The sequence below is a fragment of the Arachis ipaensis genome, chromosome B10 (assembly GCF_059453495.1).
Source record: "Arachis ipaensis isolate K30076 ecotype BB chromosome B10, ASM5945349v1, whole genome shotgun sequence".
Lineage (NCBI taxonomy): Eukaryota > Viridiplantae > Streptophyta > Magnoliopsida > Fabales > Fabaceae > Arachis > Arachis ipaensis.
Genome location: NC_142435.1, coordinates 147,460,032 through 147,480,189, shown reverse-complemented (window position 1 = coordinate 147,480,189; position 20,158 = coordinate 147,460,032). Strand labels below are relative to the sequence as shown.

The window sequence follows — 20,158 nt, the reverse complement described above, 5'->3', positions numbered from 1 at the left end:
CCTAGTGCATAATAATAACCCTTTTTTCAATGAAGGTTACATGTAGAATTTAAAAGAAATCTTGTTAAGGAGGAAATTGTTAACCTTGTACAGGTATCACAGATTATGTCCAGAATCTCCGTTACACTACAAAGTTTTTAGTTTGGTTTCTTTTAGGTAGTTAATTTCCACCCTTCATTCCATGTTCTATATTATGTATTTTTAAGGTTAAATTTGAACAAGATTATTCTTTCTTTGTGACATACTAATTTTTTTTTCCGTTTAGTTAATACTAGTATCTAATAAAGAAGTCCAAGGATATGAAAATTGGAGTTATTTAAAGTTAAATCAACTAATTATATGAGAAAATTTGGATGGCACTCCAAATAGGTTCATCCCAACTATTCCTAAGGGTTTCTTTCCTAGAATGTGAAGGCATGCATATGTTGCTTTTTTTTTTTATTTTACCAAAAATAAAAAAACTCGAAGCCGCGACTTTTAAGTAAGTATGAAGAGACTATGCCGATTGAGATATAGTTCGTTGGTACAAAGGCATATATTATTGTATTTGGAAGAACTTAATTTTTATATTTCATATTTTTGTATGATGCAATTAAATAGAAGTATACCTTATCTCACTTCAAAGTTATAGCTAATTTTTTTTTAAAAAATATTATAGACACAATAAAAATTAATCAGTAAATTATTTATTATATATTTGTGTATAAATATATGTATTATATAATTATTTTTAATATATATTTTATATTTTAACATATATTTGATATGAATAGCTGATTTGATGAATAATTTTTTATATATATTTAATATAGTTGGTTTTTTTAATACAACTTTTAAAAATATGAATTATATTTTACCTAAAAAATAAGTTAGTCAAAAAGAGGATAGGACAAATAACATTCCCTGAATTACACACAAAGAATGAATTTTAGAATAAACTAAAATATAATTTTAATTTAAAAATTACAGCGGGAATTAACCTGATATTATTGAAAAGGTAACATTTCTTAGAATTTCTCATTTTCTGATGGTGAGGTGGAATTCGATGCAATCACCGACCATCTGACTCCAAAGATTTACACTTTACACCCTTATTTATTGGTAAACAGCAACACATTCATGTGGAAGCCGACACTCTACACTCTCCCCATCAATTCTATTATCCATTATTATTTTCACTCGTTTAAGATGGCAAAATCTATTTGAATAACATATTAATTCGTTCAATGATTATTTATTTATGATTAAAATTTATAAGCAGTTATTTTTATATAAAATTGATAATTAAAAATTATTAAATAATTTAATATATTTAATTAATTATTATCTAATAATTTTTAACTATCAATCTCATGTAAATGGACGTGATTCTTTATTTTTATTTATTTATATATTTCACGTGAAATTAATAGTTAAAAGTAATTAACTGATTTGACTAAATTTTTATCTAACGACTTGACTAAATTTTTATCTAACGGTTCTCAACTATCAACTTTACGTGAAGTACGAATCAAAGAGGAGACAAGCCAGAACCTCGACCCACTCTTCTTTGTGTAAATTCTAAAACTCAGAAGCCATCGCTTTCAATTTCAAGAAACCAAACCCCAGCTTCACGGGGGGAAGAACATGGCCATGATATCAACAACACACGCTTTCTTTTTCTTTCTACCTTCCATTTTTCTCCATCTTCACTAAGCAAAGCAAAACACACTTCATTCTTTTCTTTTCTTTTTCTCCTTCAATTATTCGTGATTCCCACTTCCATTAATTTCACAAACTAATATATAGCTGCTTGTTATAAGTTTCAGCTTTTATCAGATCGTCTCATTTCTACTTTTACTTCTTCATTCATTCCTCAGTCCACTGCAAAAAAACAAGGTTCTATTATAACTAACAGAAAATAAAATGAAAAGATTGTATCTTTATTTCTGGGTTTATATTATTATTTTTATTATTATTAGTCTCTTGAGCGTTCCACGTTTGTCGCTGTTAAGTAGAAATAGGCCAATAGAGTAAACAAATAATAAGTAATTAATTAAAATTACCAAAAGAGAAAGTTCCTTTCTTTTTAATTCTTAACTCATATATTTGACGAATTCCTTATTAATTCTCATTCAGTTCATCGTGGGGTTGTAAAGTGTGCTAAAGTTTCGCGTATCATTAGTAAAACGGTTACTTTTATTTTCTTTTTCCTTCTTCCTCTTCTTCTACATATCTAAACATATATAAGGAAAGTTTTCAATACTTGGCATCCTATTTTAACTTCTTATTATTAAACAGTTAATTTTTTCTTGTATTTACAAAATACCTGTTGTTTTATTATTATTATAATGGGGAGGAAATGGTTTGAGAGATGGGTTATGGTAGAAGCAGTTGTTGAAGTGATTAGTATAATTATTATGATGAGTTGGTGTGTGGAAGGGGTTGGAGTGAATTGGGGAACACAAGCTACACAGCAATTGAGAGCAGACACAGTGGTGCAGATGATGAAGGACAATGGAATAGAGAAAGTGAAACTGTTTGATGCAGATGGAAGAATCATGAGTGCACTTGCTGGGTCTGGGATTGAAGTTATGGTTGCCATTCCCAATGACCAGCTTGCTGCCATGACTAGCTATGATCGAGCTGTTCAGTGGGTCAGAAAGAATGTTACCAGTTACAACTTCAAGGGTGGAGTTAACATCAAGTCAGTTCATTATTTCCTTTTAATTTGTATCTATGAATTATTAACAATTGCAAGTCCGAGTAGTACATGAAGTTAGTCCCACATTAAAAAAAACGAGTTTATAAGATGAGAAATCCTTTGAGTTGGATGTGATATTTTTTTTATCTCATCTTATGTTCTCTCGAAATGTTGATTCTAATGCTACTTCTCTATCTTCTAATTACATCTTGGTAGTAGTATTAGTATTAGTATTCTTTTGTTTTAAAGCATCTCTTCAAAAGTTTAGAAAAGCTAATATTTTGCAAAATGGTTTATTTTTACAACAAAGGTGATTAACTTCTTTTCTTTCTTTGCTTTTGATCTAATCTTCATCTTCCACTTCATTTCTCCAACATACAAACTTTTCTGAATCATCCTATAATAATAATTTGATCATCACTAATCATATACTTTTTGAATTAAAAGAGTTTACAAGCATTAAGTGACCATAATATTTATGCATATTGTACTACAGATATGTAGCAGTTGGGAACGAACCATTCTTGAAATCATACAACAATTCATTCTTGAATGTGACATTGCCTGCCCTACAGAACATACAAAATGCCCTTAATGAAGCTGGGATGGGGGAGAAGATAAAGGCCACAGTGCCCTTAAATGCTGACGTGTACCAATCCCCACAGAACAACCCTGTTCCATCGGCAGGAACTTTTAGGCCTGACATATCAGATCTCATGACACAAATAGTGCAATTCTTGCACAACAACAATGCACCATTCACCGTTAACATCTACCCATTCTTGAGTCTCTATGGCAATGATGATTTCCCTTTTGACTATGCCTTCTTTGATGGGGTATCAAACCCCATAAACGACAATGGGGTTCTTTACACCAATGTCTTTGATGCAAATTTTGACACCTTGGTTTCTGCTCTCAAAGGGGTTGGGTATGGTGACGTGGCAATCTTGGTTGGAGAAGTAGGGTGGCCCACAGATGGAGACAAGAATGCCAACGTGGCCAATGCTGTAAGGTTCTATAATGGACTTCTTCCAAGGATTTCATCAAGTAAAGGTACACCTCTAAGACCAGGGCACCTTCAAGTTTATCTCTTTGGCCTTATTGATGAGGATGCTAAGAGCATTGCTCCTGGCAACTTTGAGCGTCATTGGGGAATATTCCGGTATTGACTTAAATCTTTGATCATTTCACAGCTGTTTTGATGTGAAGTTGATAGTTAAAAATAATTAGATGATTTAACATGTTTGACCAAATTGACAGGTACGATGGACAACCTAAGTTCCCAATGGATCTTTCTGGTCAAGGTCAAAACAAAATATTAGTGGGTGCTAAGAATGTGATATACTTGGACCCAAAATGGTGCATGTTCAATCCAGATGCCACGGATCTTAGCAAACTAGCTGATAATATAAACTATGCTTGCACATTTGCGGATTGCACTGCATTGGGATATGGTTCTTCATGCAACAATCTTGATGCTAATGGGAATGCCTCATATGCATTTAATATGTACTACCAAGCGCAAAATCAGAACGACATGGCTTGCAATTTTGAAGGCTTAGCCCAAATTACTATGAAGAATATTTCTACTCCCACTTGCGACTTTATTATTCAGATAAACCCTTCATCATCTTCTTCTTTGACACCCTCATCAGCAGTAGCTTTCTTATTTATTGCATTAGCCATGATTCTATTTTTTTAGGCATATATTGTTAACAAGAGATGCAGATTTGTTCTCTTAATAAAGAATTTTGTAGATCTGATGAGTATTGTGCCTTTGATGGCTTTCAAAAGTCAGAAATTTCCCATACATTTGACTTCTGAGTTCGTGAACTATTTTAATTTCACTCCTCACATGTCTTGGAACTGCTTTGTGTGGAAGCCACTCTATTTCATAACAAAAGAAAAAGAAAGATATGGGAAAATTAGCATTTAGGAGCATACACAAGATTTAATTAACAAAAACAAAAATTTTAGTTAAACAATTCAACCAGAAAAATAAGGTGGAGACTCAGGTGCATAACTGAGAGTTGTTAGATGATAATTTAGTCAAACATGTCAAATTATTTAACGACTCTTAACTATCAACTTCACGTGAAGTTAACCTGAGTTTCCATTGAAAAATAAAAGAAAATCTCTCACTCGTCACACCTCACACCTCACATGGCGCGGAAAAATCACATGGGATCACACAATACACTACCCAGGTGAAAACACACTCGTGTGGCGAGTAGTTTAGGAAATTCATTCTTTTAAATTGTTGAAATGGAATTATGTTACTAAAAAGAATAAATTACATCAAAAGTTTTATAAACCTTTTTAAATGAAAATTATGGAGAAGGACCAAAATACAATTATATCCTCAATATTTTACCTCAAATTGTTAATAATCCTAACCTAAAACTTTAAGAAGCCTAATTCCTAAATTCAAGAAACCTAAATTCTCAATATTTCATGGCAGACATGATAGATAATAGGACCCAATAATTATTTGATCTATGTAGCTGATCCTATCTAGTGGGATAAGTATTCTTTGTTGTTCTTCAATCAGTGATCAAATTTAACAATTGGTGCAAATTTACCTTCTTTTATGAAATGATTTAGCTCATGATTATTATTAGTGAAATTTTTATTTTAATAAATATATAACAAATCCATTGTCAAAGATTCTAAAGTTTTTCACAACAAAGGTTATGCACGAATAATAGAGGTAATTGTGGTTTCATCAAAATTGGAGAGAGAGCAAGAATTGGCAATTGAAAGAATATGTTAGAAAAGGTGAGAACCTGAGGGAAGTATGAGAAGAAGTGAAAGAGTTTCAGAGTTTTGGAAGAACAAAAACTCTATTTTGATTTCTCAATTAAGAAATCGGTGTAAATTAAACGAAAGTGACTAGTTGTTTTAGGGTTTAGTGGGAGTACGTACTCCGTACTATGTACAATTTTGAAAATTGAAGATGAGCAGTGGAGTGAGCGGGGAAGAGACTTTGAGGGTGAAACACGGTGAGGCAGCCGGTAATATCGGCGGAAGAGATAAGGGGGAGAGCGGGAGAGGGATTGCATCAGGGGAAAAGGAGGATCATATTTCGGGAGGGGTTTCTAAGCCTTTGAAGGTTTCTTTCAGGGACAAAGTTGTGGGTTCCAAGATTGCTAAAGCTTTTTCACTTGTTGAAACTTTATCGGGAGATAACATTGCGGTAGTTTCTGGGAAGCAATGAGATCTCTTGCCACCGAGTGTCACGTTTACCCAAGAAGCTAAGAATTGCTTGGCAGAACCTTATAAGGATGCTATAGTGATTAAGGTGCTAGGTAAACATTATAGCTACACTGCATTGTCTCATAAACTCCGAACGGTATGGAGGATTAAGGGAGGTTTTGATTTATTGGACGTGGGATTTGACTACTTTCTTGTGAAGTTTGATGTAGCTGAGGAGCGAGAAAAGGTTCTCTTAGGAGGTCCGTGGATGATCGAGAGAAATTATGTGGCTGTGAAGCTTTGGGATCAAGAGTTTAGATCAAGTGAAAACTGTTTTGGAGCAACTTTAGTGTGGATTAGAATTTTCGGATTACCAATTTGGTGCTACCAAGAAGATGCAATGCTCCGTGTTGCGGCTGCAGTTGGCATTCCCATTAAGGTTGATTTGGCAACAAAATTAGCTGAAAGAGGACGATATGCTCGAGCCTGTGTTCAGATAGATTTAGGATTGCCAGTGACTAAGAAGATTCTTGTTGAAGGTGTTGAATATGAGGTTGAATATGAAAGTCTTCACCTTATTTGTGGCTCCTGTCTCAAGTTTGGTCATGATATGAAGGTGTGCAAGACTGACAGCAATGCAGGAGGAGGAACTAATACCAAGGTGATCAGCGATGTAGCAAAGCAGCCAGAAAGCTCAAATTCAAAAAATCCAGTACATGTAGAAAAGGCAAGTTTTCATTTTGGCAAGAATCTTGGAGATGAGACTGTAAATGTTACTGTCCCGGATTTGGTGGAGAGTGATTTGCATGCTGTTCATGTAGACCATGCACAACATGAGGATTTGGAAGGTTGGACTCAAGTGATTAGGAAAGGAAAGTATAAAATGGGTCAAAAGCCTTCTCTTAGCACCCATCAGGTCCAACCAAAAGTAAAGAAGACTCCTAACAAGGCTACCAATACTTGGACAAGGCCTAATCACCAACGTACAACACATGCAACTGGATCCAAAGTAAAATTAAGCAGGGGCATCAATATTGGAAAACCGGTTAGTGTGGCTTCTTCGGGGACCCGGCACAATGTTCATCATCAGCAGCAAGGTGAGACAACAAATGGCACTGTGCGAAAGCGTCCTCGCCCAAACTCTTTGCAGAATTCACCAGTAGATAAGGATGGAGCATCGACGGCGGGTATGGTACAAGTTTCGACGGAGAAATTTGGGCTGCAACTTGAGAGTCCATTAAAGGCAGGATCGTCGAAGACAGGGACATCATGTTGAGTCTCGAGTTTGTTATTGGAGCTCTCTTTTTGCTGTTTTTATGGATAGTTTCAATATCATAGCCTGGAATGTGAGGGGTGCGTCTAACAAGATGGCCCGTGTGCATTGCAAAAATTTGGTGAGAATATATAAACCATCTTTCTTCTTTCTCTTTGAGACTCATACCATGTTTAATAATTTGAAGAATTTTTGGGATAAGTTGGGTTTTCATTGTGTTGGTATTGAGGAAGCAGTAGGACACAGGGGTGGCATTTGGTTTCTATCTTCTATTGCTATTGCTTCTTGTGTGGTTATTGATCAAATTGACCAATGTATCACAGTAAAAGTGAGTGTGGGTAACTTAGTTTGGCTTTGTAGTGCAGTATATGGGAGTCCTCAATTCGAAAAAAGATGTATGCTTTGGGATCATTTGCGTTCTATTAATTCAGGCCATACTAGACCATGGATGGCCGTTGGTGATTTTAATGAGATTGTGGCACCAGATGAGAGTACAGGTGCTTATTTTTCTTCTCACAGAGCTAGTCTATTAACTACTACTCTAGATGACTGTGAGCTCTTTGATCTTAAAGTGACTGGTAGGAGATATACTTGGTATAGAGCAGTTCAGGCTGGCAGGGACTTGGCTAAAAGGTTGGATAGAGCTATAGTTAATGAGGCGTGGATGACAATGTTTCCTGAGGGTTATTCTGAAATTCTTACCAGGCTTCATTCTGATCATTGTCCTATTTTAGTTCGTTGTCATGGTAGCCCCAGAGTGAAAGGCTCACGTCCTTTTAGGTTCCAAGCTGCGTGGGCAACACATCCTTCTTATAAACATGTTATTAGTAAGGCTTGGAATCAAGAGTTTGGAAGTGTTACCGAAAGGCTTAAGATGGTTCAACAGGCTTCTTTGGACTTCAACTCAAAGATTTTTGGAAATATTTTTGTGCGAAAAAATAAGCTGGAATATCAGATTGATCAGATTCAACGACGTTTGGAGGTTACCGATGTGTTATCTCTGAGAATTAAAGAAGCTGAACTGAGGGAAGATTACAATAGGCTTTTGTTGCAAGAGGAACTTTTTTGGTACCAGAAATCTAGAGAGCAGTGGGTCAAGTATGGGGATAGAAACACTAAATTCTTTCATCTTCAGACTTTGGTACGTAGAAACCATAATAGAGTACATGGATTATATGTTAGAGATGGGTCTTGGTCTACTGATCCAGATATTCTCCAGGAAGAAGCTCTCTCTTTTTACAAGAATCTCTTTGGTACAACGGAAGAGGTTGAGGTTGATTGTTTATTGGATGTTCCGATGCCCACTCTAAGTACTGAGGCTTGTGCTAGGTTAATTGACCCTGTCTCTTTTGCGGAAGTCAAGTCAGCAGTATTCAGTATGAGCCCTTTTAAGGCTCCTGGTCCAGATGGCTTTCAAGCTTATTTTTTTAAAGAATATTGGGAGATAGTAGGCACTGAGATTTGGAATATTGTCCGGAGCGCTTTTTTGGGAGAGTTCTTAAATCCTAGCATCATGGAAACTCTGATTGTGCTTATTCCTAAAATTGATAACCCTACCTTTATGAAGGATTTCAGGCCTATTAGCTTGTGTAATGTTGTTTATAAAATTATCACAAAAGTATTGACTAACCGACTTCGGCCTTTTCTTCCAGATATTGTTAGTCCTTTACAAGGAGGTTTTATTCCGGGTCGTGGTGCTCCTGATAATATTATTGTGGCCCAAGAAATTCTGAATTTCATGAAGCATACAAAATCCAAGAAAGGTACTCTTGCTTTTAAAATTGATCTTGAAAAAGCTTATGATAGGGTGGATTGGAGGTTTTTGGAGAGTACTCTCATTGCTTTTGGTTTTCCTATCATCACTGTTAATTTGATTATGACTTGTGTCCGTGCATCATCTCTTTCTATTATGTGGAATGGGAATAGATTGGATAGTTTTGCTCCTAGAAGGGGGCTTAGACAGGGCGATCCAATGTCTCCTTACTTATTTGTGCTTTGTATGGAAAGACTTGCTTGCTATATATCTCATAAGGTGGTCGAGGGTGTGTGGAAACCAGTTTCTGTCACTAGGGGTGGCCCAAAATTTTCTCATTTGATGTTTGCAGATGATCTCTTACTCTTCTGTCAGGCTACAAAGAGTCAGGTCCAAATGGTCATGCATTCTCTTAACATTTTTTGCAAGGCATCTGGCATGAAAGTGAATCTTGAAAAGTCTAAAGCTTTTTGTTCTAAAAATGTGACTGCTCGTAGAAGAGATATTTTTACTAGTGTTTCTTCAATACGTTTTGCTTTGGACTTAGGAAGATATCTTGGAGTTAACCTTAATCATTCCCGTACCAGTAGGGCTTCTTTTCATTCGGTGATTGAAAAGGTGAGGGGAAGATTAGCTAATTGGAAAGGAAGGCTTCTAAATAAAGCAGGGAGACTTTGCCTGATCAATTCTGTTGCAGCATCCATTCCTGTCTATCATATGCATGTATCTTTTTTTCCAAATTGGGTTTGCGATAAATTATCTTCTATGATGAGACAGTTCCTTTGGAAGGGTCAAGTTGATGGTAAAGGTCTTTCTCTTGTTAATTGGAGGACCGTGATCACTCCAAAAAAATTTGGTGGCCTGGGTGTTAGAGATCCTGCATGTGTTAATATATCTTTACTTGGTAAATTGGTGTGGCAACTTTTTCATTGTCAGGACAAGCCTTGGGTTGCTCTATTGAGGGCGAAGTATATGAGGAATGAGGGAGTTTTAGATGGCCCTGTCCCTTGCAATGCTTCTCATGTTTGGAAGAGTATCTCAAAGGCTTTTGGTGCTCTTAAGGATGCCTTCTCTTGGTGCGTTGGGTCACTTGATCAATCTTTTTGGTTTGACAATTGGAGTATTGAGGGTCCAATTGCTCAAGATGTCCCTTTTGTACATATATCTGACTCTGATTTAACCATTAGAGACGTTTGGAAAGATGGTCAATGGAATCTCCATGATATTTTCTCTATCATTCTAGAAGATGTCAAACAGCGTTTGAATGCTTATAATCCAGATTTGAATGCTGGAGAGAGTTCGGGTTGGTCGTGGGGTGTGGCATCTTCTAGACTTTACTCAGCTAGGAGTGGGTATAGTTGGCTAGCCAAAAGAAAGTTTGACTGGAATGAGCATGATAATTGGTTGTGGATATGGCGACTGCATATTCCTGAGAAGTACAAGTTCTTGATTTGGCTCAGTCTTCATAATGCTATTCCTACAGCAGAGTTTCGTTTGGGTCGTGGTTTAGCTTTATCTAGCACCTGTCAACGATGTCAGAATGGTTCTGAATCAATTCTTCATTGTCTTCGGGAGTGCCCTAGTGCCAAGGAGGTCTGGAACCTTTTAGGCCTGTATTCAGATAACTCGAATTTACATGATTGGCTCTATAGAGGTGCAAGGAGTGAAAATATTTTTCTTCTCTTTTCGACCATCTGGTGGATTTGGAGAAGCAGGAACCATGACTTATTTAATATAGATGATTCATGGAGTGCTAGTAAAGTGGTGAGTTTGATTCGTAGTTCAGTAAGGGAGTTTCACACTATTTTTGCTATGCATCAATCTCTGTCTCCTCCTTCACTTTGTTTGCATTGGATTCCACCTCCAGTTTATTCTGTTAAATTGAATTGTGATGCTAGTTGGTTTGCTCCTTCTTGCTATGCTAGTTTTGGTTGTATCATTCGCAATCCTGATGGATGTTGGTTGAAAGGTTGCACTGGGAAAGTCGAAGTGTGCAGTGTTCTTTTTGCTGAATTATATGCAATTTGGAGAGGCTTACTTCTTGCTTGGGAGAGTGGATTTCGTGAGGTTATTTGTGAAACAGACTGTTTAGAAGCTCTTTTCTTGGTAAACCAAAGAATGCTTGGTAAGGATATTCCGGAATGGGATTTGGCAAAACATATACAGGAGGTTATGAATTGGAATTGGAGAGTCTCTATTCTTTTAATTCAGAGGACTGCAAATAGTGTTGCAGATTGTATGGCTAAAGCAGCTGCTTCTGTGGCGGACATTCACTCGAATTGGAGCCAACCATGGAGTGAGCTTCAACATCTAATAGATTTAGATATGACCCTAGCCAATTAATTTGGTTTTGTCTCTTTTTTTCTTTCTTTTCTATTTAGTCACCAAAAAAAAATTAAGTGCTGGTGTAAATAACATGATACAAAATCCATATGCCTTAAGTTTTCACTTGACAGAGCAACAGAACAATTGAAATTGACAGGTCAGCATAACGGACTGATAACCAACTATAACAAACCGTAACTGTCATCATAACTAACCTTGGTGAAAGGCATAAGGACCAAAGCCATAACCGTTTTACACGTAACCGCCGTTGACTCGAATAACCTGACCGTTGACCCATTCGCCAGCATCAGAGGCCAGAAACCCAACCAGAGGAGCCACATCCTTGGTCTCCCCAAGTCTCTGCATCGGCGACTCCTCAATCAGCTTCTGAACCTGCTCCTCCGTCCTGCTACTGAAGAACAACTCCGTCGCGATCGGCCCCGGCGCCACGCAATTCGCGGTGATCCCGGTCCCCTTCAGCTCCTTCGCCAGGATCTTCGTCATCGCCTCCACTGCCGCCTTTGAGGCCGTGTACGCGCCAAACCCCGGCCTTAGTGCCGCCACCTGCGACGAAGACAACAGTATGATCCGCCCCCCGCCGCCGCGTTTCAGCCGGTTCGCCGCCTCCCGCGCGCACAGGAAGGCGCCCCTGGCGTTCACGGCGAAGACATGGTCGAAGCTCTCGTCGGAGGTGTCGGCGATGGAGGGCTGCTTGGGATCTAGGGTTCCGGCGGAGTTGACGAGGATGTGAACCGGCAAGTTGAAGGCGTTCTCGGCGGAGTCGAAGAGGTGCCGGACCTGAGTGGGGTCGGAGATGTCAGCGCGGACTACGATGGCTTGCGGGAGCGCAGAGGAGGCGGACGTAGCGTTGATTTGGGCGGCGAGTGAGTCGGCTGGGGAGGAGTTGGAAGAGGAGTAGTTGAGTACGAGTCGGGCTCCGAGTGAAGAGAGGTGGAGGGCGATTTGACGACCGATTCCACGTGAGGAGCCAGTCACTATAGCCACCCTATCTTGCAGTGGAAGAGGAAACGGAAGAGTTTGGGTTTGTGTGGAAGAAGAAGTAGTACCGCCCTGTCCCTGTGCTGGTGAAGCCATGGCTCCTTTGCAGTGTTTGGACTTTGGACTTTCGATTGCTTTTCTTTTTGTCTAATTTCGATTGCTTTAAATCAAATCAATTCCATGCTTCAATTATTTAACTAAATTGTAATTCCATATCTCCCCTTTCTATTTCAATATGATAAAACAACTAAATTTATACCATGATTGTTAAATTAAATGGATCAATTTACAGTAATACTATAGTGGTTGCCTACTATAGTAACAAGTTTTACAATTTTACAAGTTGAAATTCACATTTGGCTTCAAACAAATTTGTACAAGATGATTTATATGAACAATTTAATGAGTCTTCTCATGAGGCATGAAGCTTGCTCTACTTATATTCCATCACTATCCATCTGTGTGTACTGTTACAATCGCTAAGGAGCAATTTAATTTTAGGTTTCCATAGTTCCATGATCCTTTTCCCTTCACACCCTACAGCCTTGGATCATACACATCTCATAGGATACCCTGTTAACTACCTGTAAAGTAGAGAACATATAAATAATGAATTTTTTTCTCATGAAAGGTAAAATGTGTAGCTCAAAAAGATATAGCCTTACCACAGATTTGGGAGAAATGCTAAGATTATTATGTGAATCTTTTCATAAGCAGTTTGCATAACGAAAATCCAGAATGTTCATTTCGTTGACCATCTTCCTTACCAATAATCTTTACACGAACAAACACCACCTTCAAAATGATGAAAGCGATAAGCATCTCTTACAATAATAGCACGATTCGTTGTCACGGAAACATACTTAATCCAGCTGTGGCAATCGCCACAAACACGTAGGTTTTTGAAAACCCGGATGGGAGTGGAGCTAGACAAACTAAGCAATCCAAAAGCAATAGCCAGTTTTTCACTGTGAATAATTTGCGTTGGATCCCTTTGACCTCGCTCTGCCTCACTCAAAAGGTTATTGTGTTGCGACACATAACCGATTTGAGCCGCCTGTTCATTCAGATCTCTGAGATACTCGTATATCATATCCGCACGAGGGTGTTTCTGATCACCAACAAAAAATGCATGAACTGAATTGTTAACCTCTATCCAACTTCGACCAGGCTCCTTCTTGACCCCCCTATCTTTCATAATTTGCCTTGTCCGATCCCTACAACCCCATTTTCCAGTCACTGCGTACATATTTGAAAGCAGAACATATGTTGCTGAATCTTTGGGTTCCAGTTCTAGAAGATGTCTTGCAGCAAACTCTCCAATATCAATATTCTTATGAACAATACATGCACTTAGAAGGGTCCTCCAGATCATTGCATCTGGTTGAATTGGCATCTCCTCTATAAATCTCCTTGCACGACTTAAAAGACCAGACCGCCCAAGAAGATCCACGATACATGCATAATGTTCAGGCTTTGGAATTAAATTGTGTACTTCACTCATTGATTTGAAGTAGCTAATTCCCTCATCCACCAAACCCACATGGCTACATGCAGACAAAACTCCAACGAAGGTAACATGATTTGGCAATACACCAAGCTGTTTCATATCCTCAAAAAGGCTTAGAGCTTCAAATCCTTTGCCATGTTGAGAATAAGCTGTAATTATAGCATTCCAAGAAACCTCATTCTTTTCATTCATTTCAAAGAACTGCCTCTTAGCATCATCAATGCTACCACATTTTGAATATAACGTGATTAAAACATTAGAAACCTCGCTTTCTGAATCATAACCAGTTTTTTTAATCATGGCATGAATCTGCTTCCCTAGTTTAACATTAGTAACATTGGCAGCAGCACTAACTGCAGAGCCAAATGTGAATGAATTGATTTCCTGTCCAGCTTTATTCATCTGAGCAAATAGTTTCAGTGCTTCTTCGTAATATCCACTTCGTGAAAAACCTGACACCAATGAGTTCCATGATATATTGTCTTTGGCAAATATTTTATCGAAAGCAATATATGCTTCTCGTACTTTCCCACACCTAGCATAAAGACTAACAAGTGCATTACCAATTGAAAGATCATCAGAATAACCAGAGACACATGATTGTGCATGAATCTGCCGTCCTTGATCAAGTGCTTGGATACCTGCACATGCACTAATTGCACTTGCAAATCCTATATTATCAGATTGAATCCCTTGATCTTGCATTTCTTCAAAGAGGTTAAGAGCTTCAGTAAACATACCATGCTGTGCATAACCAGCAATCATGGCTGTCCATGAAACAACATCTTTCTCTTTTATTCTCCTAAGGATTTTCAAGGCAGTAACTAGTTCTCCATGTTTAGCATACATGTCAATAAGGACGCTTGAAACATATACATTGAACTGAAAGCCAGTTTTAAGCACTTGAGTATGAATCTGTTCTCCTAGATCAAGGGCTCCCAACGAGGTGCAAGTCCTCAAAATACTTGGATATGTAAACTGATTAGGTACAATGCCTTCCATCTGCATCTGTGTAAATATTTGAGCTGAATCAGTTAGATTGTCTAACTGACCATAAGCCACGAGCATCATATTCCACAGCACCACATTTTCTGATTCTGTTGTCAGGAAAAAATCATGGGCAGTTTCTATATCCGAGCATTTAACATAAAGATCAAGAAGTGAACCTTCCAGGATTATGTCTGACGACATTCCTGCCTTTATTACATATGAGTGGAGTTGTCTTCCTTTCAGAATATCTCTGACTGATGCACAGGCACTCAAAAGACTTGCAACTGTGACACAGTCTGGCTTGAGGCTATCGAGATGCATTTTCTTAAACAACTTTAAAGCCCTGTCACCATATCCTTGTTGAGCTAGACCTGAGATGAGTGAATTATATGAAACTCCATCCCTCTCTAACATTGTATTGAAAATCTGTTCCGCAGATATCAAATTCCCCAATCGAGAATACAACGTCACAAGGGCATTGCAGACATATATTTCCTTCGAGAATCCCTGCTTCAGAGCAAGGCTATGGAGCTGCTCTCCAAAATAAAAAAATCCTATTTTTGTACAGGCACTTAGAACACTCGAAAATATATACGGGGTAAGGCAGAATCCTGATGTATGCATCTGGCAAAAAAGATGAATGGCTTCTTGTTCATAGCCACATTGCGATAAACCAGAGATCATAGCAACCCAAGAAACACTATCCTTCTTCTGTATATCATCAAAGACCTTCCTAGCAGAATTTACAAAGTTGTTCTTAAAATATAAATCAATCAGAGGGTTACATATCCATGGACTGGTTTCATAACCATGAGTTATGGTCCTGGCATGTATTTGCTCCACATAATAGAAAGGAACATCAGCACTACATGCCCTCAAAACCCCTGCAAAAGTCTTCTCGTCAGGCTTCGCCTCTTCCTTCATCATTTGCTGAAACAAACTTAGAACGTGACAATTAAATTTCTCCACAACAAATCTATGAATAATCTTATTCCAACAAGACAGAGGTCTAACACGCATATCTTCAAAAACCTTGACTGCACCTTTCAAATCACCAAATTTGAGATACAAATCGATCAGCCGATCACACAACACCTGCTCTGAATAAAAACCCATCTTTAGAATTTTCCCGTGAAGCTTCAAACCATCAGAAAATGATCCATAATTAATACATCCTTCTAACAACCACAGAAAGGTTTGTGAATTTGCACGAAGGCCACGTTCTTCCATGAGATGCAAGAAGTCAAATCCCTCCGAACCCGCTTCTTCACCTTTCCTCTCAGGAAGTTCATCATAGCCATTCACATAGCTCACTACAGTGTTGTTGAAGGCAGCTAAACTCACTGCTCCGCTTAGTAGCTACATATAGAAACTTAAAAGACATCAACTTTTCAACATAAAAGAGCATGATTATAACCAAGCGCAGAACTTTTTGGTTGAAATAGCATTACCTTACAGTTCTTTGGAATGGGGTTGGGGCAAAATTGATGCATACATTTCCTCGGGAAAGAATAGGATTTGGGGCATGTGAAGAAGAACCCTCGGAGAGAGAGGGGGGAAGGAAGCATAGATTATTGGTGGGTTAGCATCTAATAATTCCTCTAAACATCACCCTCACTGATAACAAAATCCACACAAGGCTCTAACCACTTTGAATTTCAACATGCTTCCAAAAGAAATGAAAAAACTCATCCTGAATTCTCATTCCATATCGCACTCCAAACTCTATGCTAAAAAGTTTAATGCAATGGGGCACCAAACAATAATGATAAGGCCTTGCACTTACTGAGCCACCATCGGCGGGAACCTCCAGCACAACCTCCTAGCTTAACCAGAATCTTGTGTTCCAAACACAGCTTATTGCCAGCGCTGAAATTGGAAGACAGAGATTATTCTGTGAAGATGAGAAGAACCCTATCTTTAATTATTCTGGGACCTAAATTTGCTTTTTTTTTTTTAAGGAAAATTTTGGTAATCGGCAACTCCTGTTTTTTAAGAAAAGCATGATATTATTTCAGAATTCACCTTTTCAAAAAATTGGATAAATAAAAAATTTCTTCTAATCTAGTCAACAACAATTTTGGAGAAAGGTGAAAAATGGTTTTGGTGTTGTAAAAACCAAATCAGTGATCAAATCGGTTAAACTACTGGGTCACTAGATTACTGGTTCAACTTATTACTGGTTACAAGTTGAACTGTTGGTTCAGTCCTACATAAATAAAAAATACAAAATAATAAGAAAACTTAAAATTCAGATCACATGTTAAAAAGATTGGTATAACTAGAGATATAATTATTCAAATTGAAATGAACTGTAATGGTTGTTCAGTAATAAATTTATAACTAGGAGGAATGTAGTGCATCAATTACTATACAAACCTCTGCATTGGGGAATACTGTTTCACCACTACTGGTCATATCAGTGAGATACATGAAAATAGTTGCAAGATGGTGTCCACCTCGAGCTATATTAACTTTGTCAGGGAAGTAGTCATAATGTGGATCATATTTCTGCCCATGCTCATACCTCAATACTTGAATGTCTTCTCCATTTCCTGAAAATTAATAAAAATATTACAAGAAACTAATCAATACTTAACTGCTTTAGTATAACAATGTCCTCTAATGAAATCATTTAAATGATCATACAAATACAGGTTCATTCCCCTATGAAATCCTAGCTTGCAAGTGAACAATGATATTGTCTTATGATGATGATTGGCAGTCAAAGGTTAATTTTGTTTTCTAACAAAATCCTGTCTATTTTTTTTTCCATATGACTACTCAATTGCTCTAAATTGTCCCATAAATTATGATTTGGACCTAATTAACCAGTCTGTTAAATGTTGCAAAGTTTCATTCCAAAGGTGAAAATATTAGCATAGAGCAATCTAGATTTTAGCTTTGCTGCCCTCTATTAATGAACTTCCTTCTGGTAATTACTAATTACAGATTAATATACAATAAAGCTCAGCTAGAAGAGAAAGGAAACAGATTCATATATAAACCAAAATAAAAAAAATGTAAAGCTCACCCCTTGCAACCTAGCTCAGCTTCGACAATGCAACAGAAGCAAGAGGCGGAGTCAGAGAAGGCCAGAAGCAGAGAAGACGAGAAGGCGGGTGCGCAAGAACTGCGGGTGCGGAGACAAGGCAGAGCTGCTGATGAGAGGCACGGAGACGCGGCCGGTGAATGAGAGGCCGCTGCTACTTTGACATTGTGTGTCTGTGCTTTGGTGTGAGATGATTGAGGTTAGGGATGGGGATGGGGGGAGTCTTGGCCTCTTGGGTTTCAGAGGAAACAGAAAAACAATAAAGATAACATTGAACCGGTCCGATTTTTCAAAGCCGGATGGGTCACCGGTTTTTATTAACAAAAAATGTACCAGTTCAAACCGGGTTGCACCGGTTTTGAAGAGCCTCCGATCCAATTACTAGTTCAGACCAGTCAGGTGCCCGGTTTATGGTCTAACCAGACAAGTCGGTCTGGTTTTTACAAGTCTTCGACATTTATTTCCGTTAGACAATATAGTGTCCCTCCATTAGTCTGTTATTGTGGAACGTTGATTCTCACATGTAGCTGTTAAGTGTTTATATGTGCGAGTAAGGGTGTTTATGGTTTGGTTAATCTAAAAATCAAACCAGTTTTTTGGTTAACCAAAAATATAGTATTGGTTAATTAACCAAATTGATTTTACATGATGAAATCGGTTATTAACCGGTTAGTGAAATTTAAAATCGATTTTTAATCGATTAGTGAAATTCAAAATCGGTTTTTAATCGGTTATTAAAGTAAAAACCAATTTTTAAAAAATAATCGGTTTTTATAGAAAAAACCGGTTTTTATACTAAAAAATTGGTTTTTATACCATAAAATTGGTTTTTTTTTTTTGTGACTTACCATAAAATTGGTTTTTACATATAAAAATAGATTTTTACACAAAAATTAATATTTTTACATACAAAAACCCAAATTTTTAAACCTTCTTTTAATTTAATTTTTTTAATCTACGTTTTTTTTCTTTCTAAATGATACGAGTAACATTTGTAAATAATGAAATCCCTTCCATTGCTTTCGTTCCTTTTTCTTTCTTATCTATTTTCAGTATTTTCTATAAATAAATTTCTTTCTAAATGATACGAGTAACTTTTTCTTATCTCCTTCTTTTCATCTCTCTCATTTTCTCTCCTCTTCCTCTTCTCTCTCTCTTTCTTCCTTTTCCCTCTTTCTCCCCCTCCCCTCTCTTAGAGAGAGAGAAGGGAGGGGAAGAGAGAGAAGGAAAAGAAAGAGGAGAGAGAGATAGAGAGAAGGGAGAGAAAGAGGAGAGAGAGAAGAAGAGAAAGAGGAGAGAGAGAAGAAGAGAAAGAAGGGAGAGAGAGAGAGAAAGAGAGAGGAAGGGGGAGAGAGGGAGAGAGAGAGTATGTAATTTGGTTTTGAAATTAGGTTTTGATTTTAATTTGGTTTTGGTTAACCGATTAAAAATCGGTTTTTTTAATTTGATTTTGGTTAACCAATTCTAAAAAATATGGATATAATTTTTAAAATTGTTTTATTAAACTGGTTAACCAAAATGTAGTTATGATTTTTTAACCGGTTAACCACAATTTGGTTTTTGATGAACACCCCTATGTGCGAGTTGGACAAATCAATTCCCAGAGTGAAATACAAAATACTCCTCGAAAATTTTAAAAAATCTCAAAATAGTACCTAAAAAAATTTTAAAATTCTACAACAGTCTCTTCAAATGATTTAAATTTTTTTCAAAAGTCAACGTCTTATAATATTTTTGCTAATCAGAAAAATAAATATTATTGAAAAATATATAATAAATAAAAAATAACAAAATATATACTAAAAAATAATTTTATTTATTAACAATAAAATATCATAAGAAATAACATTATTTAATCGTTAACATATGATACTTATATCAAAATGATATAAAAACCACAATAATAATAACTAAACTTGAGAGGTTATTGAATTATGAAGGTCATTACATTATTTATATACCTAAACTCCTAAGATATTAATATAAAATAAATTTAGAAAAAAAAAATTCAAGTGAAAAAAATTGTGTTTTTTTTGCATAATTATTAACTGTGGTGACACATAGTTTTAACTGTAAGTATATTTTGTGTAACATTATACCAACTGAATTTCTAAATTTTCTAATAAACATAAACAAAACACTTGCATTTGTCAAGATATTTCTTTTTCAAATATTACAAAATATTAAAAAGAGAAAAGGACAAATAGGTCCCTGATCTTTTGCCCCGCAGACATTTTCATCATTGACCATTGAAAAATACTTTTAAGTAGGGCTGGAAGTGAGTCAAGCCAGCTCATGAGCCAGCTCGAGCTCGACTCGTTAACAGCTCGATAAGCTAAGCTCGTGAGCTGGTGAGCCAAGCTTGAGCCTGAAATTGA

At 37.0% G+C, this 20,158-nt stretch overlaps 3 protein-coding genes, 1 long non-coding RNA gene and 1 pseudogene across 4 annotated transcripts in view; 3 read left to right on the top strand and 2 right to left on the bottom strand.

Annotated features, from left to right (window-relative positions):
• Positions 1–12,419, top strand: part of LOC148582048 (uncharacterized) — a 115,216-nt gene extending 102,797 nt beyond the window's left edge. Inside the window, exon 2 of the long non-coding RNA XR_015882680.1 lies at positions 11,305–12,419. This is a non-coding gene — a long non-coding RNA (uncharacterized LOC148582048). The remainder of the gene's footprint in view (positions 1–11,304) is intronic.
• On the top strand, positions 1,801–4,493 carry LOC107622666 (glucan endo-1,3-beta-glucosidase 8). Its single transcript, XM_016324648.3, has 3 exons — positions 1,801–2,686; positions 3,180–3,845; positions 3,944–4,493. Exons 1-3 carry the CDS (start codon positions 2,331–2,333, stop codon positions 4,383–4,385), a joined length of 1,464 nt encoding a protein of 487 aa, XP_016180134.1. The 5' UTR covers positions 1,801–2,330; the 3' UTR covers positions 4,386–4,493.
• LOC110262499 (NADPH-dependent aldehyde reductase-like protein, chloroplastic) lies at positions 3,116–12,343 on the bottom strand. The gene is made up of 2 exons (XM_021112949.2): positions 11,445–12,343; positions 3,116–4,570 (listed from the first exon to the last, which is right to left on the bottom strand). Exon 1 carries the CDS (start codon positions 12,322–12,324, stop codon positions 11,482–11,484), a length of 843 nt encoding a protein of 280 aa, XP_020968608.1. The 5' UTR covers positions 12,325–12,343; the 3' UTR covers positions 3,116–4,570; positions 11,445–11,481.
• Positions 5,640–7,041, top strand: LOC148582049 (uncharacterized; annotated as a pseudogene).
• Positions 12,420–12,476: 57 nt separating the features above from the next.
• Positions 12,477–18,021, bottom strand: LOC107621250 (Pentatricopeptide repeat (PPR) superfamily protein). The gene is made up of 5 exons (XM_021112945.2): positions 17,763–18,021; positions 17,108–17,283; positions 16,180–16,597; positions 12,894–16,087; positions 12,477–12,812 (listed from the first exon to the last, which is right to left on the bottom strand). The coding sequence occupies exons 3-4, from the start codon at positions 16,294–16,296 to the stop codon at positions 12,992–12,994; spliced, it is 3,213 nt and encodes a 1,070-aa protein (XP_020968604.1). The 5' UTR covers positions 16,297–16,597; positions 17,108–17,283; positions 17,763–18,021; the 3' UTR covers positions 12,477–12,812; positions 12,894–12,991.
• Between the last annotated feature and the right edge of the window lie 2,137 nt (positions 18,022–20,158).